This window comes from Ceratotherium simum, chromosome 39 (genome assembly GCF_057802395.1).
Source record: "Ceratotherium simum simum isolate JZ-2026a chromosome 39, ASM5780239v1, whole genome shotgun sequence".
NCBI lineage: Eukaryota > Metazoa > Chordata > Mammalia > Perissodactyla > Rhinocerotidae > Ceratotherium > Ceratotherium simum.
In genome coordinates this window covers 16322331-16329757 of record NC_141938.1, presented here as the reverse complement: position 1 = coordinate 16329757, position 7427 = coordinate 16322331, and the positions used below count along the sequence as shown (strand labels likewise).

The following is a 7427-nucleotide window of genomic DNA, read 5'->3' as shown; positions in this document are numbered from 1 at the left end:
GTCCAAAATCGGTATCAGTGGGCTGAGATCACGGTGGGAAGGGCCGCGCTCCCCCCGGAGGCTCCAGGGGAGGGTCCTTCCTGCCTCTGCCAGCCTCTGGGGGCTCCAGGTGTCCTGGGCTTGTAGCCGCATCCCTCCTTCTCTGCCCTGTGTCTGTGTCAATTCTCCCTCTGTCTCCCTCTTATAAGTGACTGCCTTTAGGGCCCAGGGTAGAAAGCCATTTGAGGACGCTATGGGGACAGTAGGGGACACGTGAGCGTGGATGGTGGGTTAGACTGCAGCTCAGTTCTGACGGAGGACCGTGCCTTTAGGAGATGCCTCCAATGTGCTTCAAGGTGAAGTGGCACCATCTCTGTGGCTCACTCTCAAATATCCACTCACGGAAAAAGATCACACGGTTTTACCTGTTCTAGAATGTCACACAAAGACACTTTGTGCCTTTTGTGCCTGGCTGCTTCTATTCCGTGTTGTGTCTGAAATTCATCCACGTCATTGTGTGTTTCAGGGGTTTGTTCTTTTTCATGGCTGCATAGTATTCCATCGTGTGAATTTGCTCAGTGTATTCACCCATTCTCCTGCTCACGGACAGCAAAAAGAACATACAGAATGAGAAATGAATCCAGGAACAGGGTGTTCATTGTGCTGTTCTTACAACCCTTCTGTAGGCTCGAGTCTTTCAAAAAATCCACGGTGAGACCCACTTTGCCCCATGAGGATGGATATAATCAAAACGAAGAACAACCACAAGTGTCAGTGAGGACATGGAGAGATTGGAAGCCTCGGGCATTGCTGGTGGGAATGTAAATGGTGCAGCCGCTCTGAAGAACAGTCTGGCAGGTCCTCAAAACGCTAGACACAGAATTATCATACGACCCAGCAATTCTACTCCTAGATATGTAGACGAGAGGAACGAGAACACGTGTTCACACAAAAACCTCTTCACACGTGTCCACAGCAACGTGGTTCACAACAGCCAAAAGGTGGAAATACGCAGTGTGTCCACCCACCCACTGGAACATGACGCAGCCATGAAGAGGAGTGAGGCCCTGACACAGCCACACCGTGGATGGACCCTGAACACACGATGCTCAGTGAGAACCAGACACAGAAGGACACACGGTGTGTGATCCCATTGATGTGAAATGTCCAGAACAGGCACATCCACAGACAGAATGTGGGTTCGTGGTTGTCAGGGGCTTGGGGAGGGGTGGGAGTGACTGCTGATGGGGATGGGATGTTCTGGAACTAGACAGAGGCGCTGGTTGACAACTCTGCCCTGAAAACACTGGGTTGTACGCTCACGTGGGCGAGTTGTGTGGTGCGTGACTTACACCTCAGTGAAGCTGTTATTAAACAAACTCCAACAACACCAGGCAGGTTCCCAGGCATGGGTCCCATCCCGCCCCACAGGCCCCGTGGCAGCAAGGATGCTGCTCCGAGTCTGCGAGCCGCGCCCTCTGCCCCGTGAGGTCGTGCATGATCTCACGCCATCCTCCAGCTTTCCCTGCCTGGCCCACTTTCCAGAGGAGGAGCCGATGACACACAGGGTCCCCCAGGTGCTGGCCTCAGGGCCCGCGTGTGGGGAGACGGGCTGTGGGGACACCCCTGTCTCAGTCGTGGGTCCTGGGGCTCGGGTGTCTGCCACACCCCCAGGTGGTCGTCCTGGGCTGGGAAGAGGGATGGGGAATCCCTGGGGCCACCAGGAAGGCATCCGCGTCTGGCCGGACCGGGTACGCCCCCAGTGCTCCACTAGGGCCGGCTGGTCTCCTTGTGTTCACCGGAGGCTGTTTAAAGGTGCCGCCTGGGGCCGTGGCCGTAGGACAGGCCGATGGGAGCAGGTGGGCGGGGAGCCCTGGGAGGTGGCCTGGGGGGGCCCTGGGCAAGTTGCTGCCCCTCTCGGGCCTCAGTTTCTCCGCCTGTCAGTGACGCCTCTTGGCTCTGAGTCTGAAGGCTTGCTGTGCTCCCCTCTCTGTCTGGGGCACGGCCTGGTGCCCAGCGGGGCTCGGGTGTGTCTGTAAACGACGAGTGGGTGTGGGTGTCACATGGGGCCGCCCCATTCCTGCCACCTCGGACGTGCAGCTCAGGACGCCGGGGACAGGGTGCTGGCCTTGGTCATCATCCGTGTCCCCATCTGCCGGCCACGGACACGCCCAGGTGTCCATCCTCCTGCTGGCCACATTCCCGCCCCATCCACCCACCTGCCCAGACACCTGTGTGCACACGGCCCCCAGCTGCCCATCTGCTCCCCCCATAGTCCCCCAGCCCACCCCGTGAAGCCCCTGCCTGGGTGCCTGGCTCTCAGAAGCTTCAGTCTGGAGGGCGGACAAGTCCCGTCTGGGCATCCCCGTCCAGGGGCCCCAGCTGGCCCGGACACTTGGGCCAGAACTTCCGTTGCAACCTCCAACCCTGGAGCATCTCCATGTCTCCTGTCTCTCTGTCTCTCACACATCTCTCTCTCTCTCTCTGTATCTCTGTCTGTCTCAGCCGTCTTTCCCTGCGTCCTGTAGTCTCTGTCTCTCCATCACAGTCTCTCTCCCCGTGGCTCTCTGTCTCTGTCTCTCTCTCTGTCTCCATCTCTGTGTCTCTCTCTATCTCTGTCTCTCTCTGTCTCTTTCTCTGTCTCTCCATCTCTGTCTGTATCTGTCTCTCTACGTCACTGTCTCTCCATCCGTCTCTGTCTCTCCACCTGTCTCCCTGTCTCCCTCTCTGTCTCTATCTCTGTCTCCCTGTCTCCATCTCTGTTCCTCTCTCTGTTCCTCTCTCTGTCTCTCTCTCTCTGGCCCCCGTAACCCTCCCCGTCCCCTCACCCCCGGCCCGCCCCCCGCAGGCCGACCCAGTGACTCTGGCCCCGCCCCGCCCCGCAGGACAAACAAACACGCGGGGGCCGAGCGCGTTCTCCGAATGGGCCCCGCCCCGCCCCGCGGCCCCGCCCCCGCGCCCTGGCCCCGCCCCAGAGGAGCCCCATTGGCCGGGACCGGACTCTCCATTGGTCGGCTCCCTGACCCCGCCCCACCCCGCACCCCACCCCGCCCCCTTCGGTGCCGGCCCCGCCCACGCGGCTCCCGATTGGCCCGCGCGGGCTGTGGCTCGGGCGCCCCGCCCCCGGCCGCGAGCGGCAGCGCCGCGGCCGCGCGGGGCGGCAGGAGCCGGCGGCGAGCGGCGCGCGGGCCATGCGCGGCCGCCTGTGGCTGGGCCTGGCGTGGCTCCTGCTGGCGCGGGCGCCCGGCGCCGCGGGGACCGCAGGCGGGCCGCGGAGACCGCGCAGCTACCCGCACCTGGAGGGCGACGTGCGCTGGCGGCGCCTCTTCTCCGCCACCCACTTCTTCCTGCGCGTGGACCCCGGCGGCCGCGTGCAGGGCACCCGCTGGCGCCACAGCCCGGACAGTGAGTCGCTGGGTCTGCCCGGGGACCGGGGAGGGGGTACAGGGCAGACAGGCGGGCAGTGACAACCACGGCAGCAGTAATGATAACGATGAGCCGGGCCCAACCCACATGGTGCGAGGCTTGGACCGTGGAGGTGGAGGCCCGGAGGAAGCCCCCAGCTCCAGCCCCCGCGCAGCAGCAGAGAAGGGGCTTTCTGAAAGAGCTGAGGTTGGGGTCACTGGGCCCACCACAGAGGGGAAATTGAGACTGCAGGAGGGGCCCCGGAGGAGGCAGAGCCGGGATCTGAACCCTGGACTCCCTGCCTGCAAAACCCAGCTCAGCTCCTGCCTGCACTGGAGACCCCTCAACTTCCTCCTAGACACCCATTTGGCAGATGAGAACACTGAGGCACAGGGAGGAGATATGACCTGCCCAGCTGACACGGCCAGGGGCGTGGGGTTGCTGGAGCTCCTTGATGCCCAGAACCCCATAGAGTTGGAGTCATTGTCCCTGCTGCCCCGCCCAGCAAACAGTAGGCGCTCAATAAGTGTTTGTGGAATGTATGAGGCAAGAGGACACAGGAGCAAAGAGAGGGGCGGTTGGGGACAGCTGGGAGACCAGGACAGTCAGCGACCCTACGGGCCCGTCCCAGTCTCCCCACAGCTCTGAGGCCAGGGTAGGGGAGCTGGGGGGCCAAGCTCATCGCTGACGGCTCCCAAATCTCCACCATCAGGGCAGATAATCACCCTTCCTGTCCCAGCTGCTTGCATCTGAGGCTCCCAAAGCCCTCATTAGGCTCGCCCGACGAGGGCGATGACTGGGGACTGGCTGGGCCCGTCCATCGGTGGTGGGCACGGCCAGGTAGGGTGGCCTGGGGCTCGGGGGGCCTGGCTCTGCCAGGTGACCTGGGACAGTGGCTGCTTCTCTCTGAGCCTCGGTTTCTCCATCAAGGCCGCAGTAGGGGGAACCGACGGTAGGCGGCTCCGCGTGGGTGGGGCTTGGAGTGGTGCCTCCTTCCTCGATTTGGTGGTTGTGAGCTGGGCTGCACTGGGGAGGGACATAGCGGTGACCGGGACAGCCCATATCAGGGCTCCCAGAGCAGAGAGAAAGGCAGTTACCCGAGGGAACGAGCAAGATGCTAACAGACGCGGCATATGTTACGGGACGACGTTCAGGAGGTCCGGGGCCCTCTCCAAGGAGGTGGGCCTGGGTTGAGCCTCATATGGAGAGGAGCTGGCCGTGCACAGGAGGAGCTGGGTGCCTGGCCAAGGAAATGCAGAGGCCCCGTGGGGCATGGGGTGAGCTCCCCGTTGCCTCTGGCATCCAAGTCCCGCCTGAAGACCAGAGGGCAAGGCCTGGGCTCCAGATGCAGCCCCAGTGCACGGCTGGAGCCGAGAGTGTGGGCAGCGGCCCGTCCCCCAGCTCTGCTTCGCCAGACAGCAAGTGTAGGCTCAGCACAGGCCGGACACAAGGCGGTGCGTGGGAAATGCTCTCTGGATGGATGGATGGATGAGAGGGCACGCGGTGGCGGCCAGGCCGACAGCCCCTCCCCACAGGTGTCCTGGAGATCCGCTCCCTCCGAGTGGGCGTCGTAGCCCTCAAGGCTGCGCACAGCGGCTTCTACGTGGCCATGAGCCGCCAGGGCCGCCTCTACGGGTCGGTGAGTGTGAAGGCGGGAGGGGTGTCCGGCGGGCGGGAGGGGTGTCCGGCGGGCGGGAGGGGTGTCCGGTGTCCTGGGAGGGGTGTCTGGCGGGTGGGAGGGGTGTCCAGCGGGCAGGAGGGTGTCCGGTGTCCTGGGAGGGGTATCTGGCGGGTGGGAGGGGTGTCCGGCGGGCGGGAGGGGTGTCTGGTGTCCTGGGAGGGGTATCTGGCGGGTGGGAGGGGTGTCTGGCGGGCGGGAGGGGTGTCCGGTGTCCTGGGAGGGTGTCCGGTGTCCTGGGAGGGGTGTCCGGTGTCCTGGGAGGGGTATCTGGCGGGTGGGAGGGGTATCTGGCGGGCAGGAGGGTGTCTGGTGTCCTGGGAGGGGTGTCTGGCGGGTGGGAGGGGTGTCTGGCGGGCGGGAGGGGTGTCTGGTGTCCTGGGAGGGGTGTCTGGCGGGTGGGAGGGGTGTCTGGCGGGTGGGAGGGGTGTCCAGCGGGCAGGAGGGGTGTCCAGTGTCCTGGGAGGGGTGTCTGGCGCCCGCTCACCCGCCCGCCCCGCAGCGGGTCTGCACCGTCCACTGCAGGTTCCGGGAGCGCATCGAGGAGAACGGCTACAACACGTACGCCTCAGTCCGCTGGCACCGCCGCGCCCGGCCCATGTTCCTGGCACTGGACGGGCAGGGGGCCCCGCGGTGCGGTGGCCAGACACGGCGGCACCACCCATCCACCCACTTCCTGCCCATCCTGGTGTCCTGAGGCCCCAAGGGGCCATGGGGAACGGCCTGCTGGAGGTTCCAGAAAATGCTGTAGCTGGACAGCCAGGGCGGAAGGCCGGAGGAGGCCCAGGCTGTGGCCGAGCACATGTGCAGTCACTTGTTTCTCTCACAAGCATTAATGGAGTGCCTGCTGTGTGCGGGACCCCCACAGATGCAGCCTGGCCCAGGGAGCTGCCGTCTGAGTCTGCGGGGTGGTGGACACCGAGCTGAGCGGGGCCATAGGTGTCCAGTCCTGAGCTGGAGGGCGAGGCAGCCCCGACAGGGCACCTCCCGGGCTGGAGACGGAAGATGTGGCCATGCAGCTGTCGGAAGGTCCACGAAGGGCACTGCGGCTGGGACGCACTGAGCAGAGGCTGGGAGGTGGAAGAAGCTGGGGCAGCAAGGGGTCTGGGGACCGGGGAGGGGGCCACATGGACACACCACGGAGTGACAGGTCCTGGTCCCAGGCCCTGTGGACGTGTCACCTCACGTGGCCGAGGAACTTTGCGGATGGATTAACTTGAGGCCCCTGAGATGGGGGACGACCCTGGATCCCCGGGGGCCCAGGGTCATCACAGGGTCCTCATCAGAGGGAGGAGGAGGGTGAGAGGCAGAGAGAGACGGGAGACGCTGCGCTGCGGGCTGTGCAGACGGAGGAAGGGGCCCCGAGCCCAGGACGCGGCCTCTAGAAGCTGGAAAAGGCAGGAGACGGTTCTCCCTGGAGCCTCCGGGAGGAAAGCCCTGCCCAACCTGGAGTTTAGCCCAGTGGGACCACGTCGGACCCCCGACCTCCAGGACTCTGAGGTGACGAATGTGTGTGACTCATCACAGCCACCATGGGAAGCATGGACAGTGTCTGAGATCCAACGAAAATGTCTTCAGAGCTGCTAGGTCCTTGGGGGGCAGGCTGGGGGCTCCATGTCCCCCAGGGAGGGGTGGGCGCCTGGCACCGAGCCCCCGGCCCCGGGGGAGGTCCAGCAGCCAGGATAGTGGGGCTAAGAGCCAGGTTCAGACCCCGGCTCTGGGCCATTCCACTCAAGCCTCAGTTTCCCTTCTATAAAACAGGGATAAGGGGGCCATTTACCCCACAGGATGTGTGGGGACCAACCGGGGAACCCCTCCTAAGCCAGGTGGGACACCCCACCCGTCCTGGCCTCACCCCCCCATTTAACATACAGAGAGCAGAGTCAGGACACCTCTGGGGGTGCAGACTGGACGCCCACTTTGGTCAGGGCCAAGGGTTCCCCTGGTGACCCTGTGCTTGGGAATGGCCCCCATGAACGGGCGTGCGGTGGGCTGCCATGGGGTCCCTCGCCAGGCCCCCGTTCCCTCACAGACAGGGTTTCCGGCCTCACGTCTGCGAGGCAGGAGGCTGACCGGCACTGGCCCGCGCCCAGGCGCAGCAGGGACAGCGGTGGGGATGGTGTGGTCTGGCACAGAAGGAAGACGCCGACCGCCGGCTTCTCTTTCTGAGAAGGTGTATTTTTAAACAGCTTTCGAGATACACGAGCTGTTTCCTTTAGACAGTGCTCCTCGGAGCGTGCGGTTCTCCTCCTCCTCCTCCTGGTTCTGCTGGCCGACCTCAGGTCCGATCCCCCGCACTCGCTCAGGGCGGCCGAGGCCCGCGGGCGGCATCCCCGTCCTTGCACAGACCATGCAGGGCCGCGAG

The 7427-nt window shown here is 64.2% G+C and overlaps 1 protein-coding gene across 1 annotated transcript; it reads left to right on the top strand.

Moving 5' to 3' along the window:
• The first annotated feature begins 3170 nt into the window (after positions 1 to 3170).
• FGF22 (fibroblast growth factor 22) lies at positions 3171 to 5824 on the top strand. Its single transcript, XM_014795987.2, has 3 exons — positions 3171 to 3384; positions 4920 to 5023; positions 5565 to 5824. Exons 1-3 carry the CDS (start codon positions 3171 to 3173, stop codon positions 5757 to 5759), a joined length of 513 nt encoding a protein of 170 aa, XP_014651473.2. The 3' UTR covers positions 5760 to 5824.
• The last annotated feature ends 1603 nt before the right edge of the window (positions 5825 to 7427 follow it).

Excerpts from the sequence above, each read along its gene's own strand:
- FGF22 (XM_014795987.2), top strand. The coding sequence starts at position 3,171 with ATGCGCGGCCGCCTGTGGCTGGGCCTGGCGTGGCTCCTGCTGGCGCGG. Across the intron at positions 3,385-4,919 it reads CTGGCGCCACAGCCCGGACA|GTGTCCTGGAGATCCGCTCC; the intron begins GTGAGTCGCTGG and ends CCCTCCCCACAG. Across the intron at positions 5,024-5,564 it reads AGGGCCGCCTCTACGGGTCG|CGGGTCTGCACCGTCCACTG; the intron begins GTGAGTGTGAAG and ends CCCGCCCCGCAG.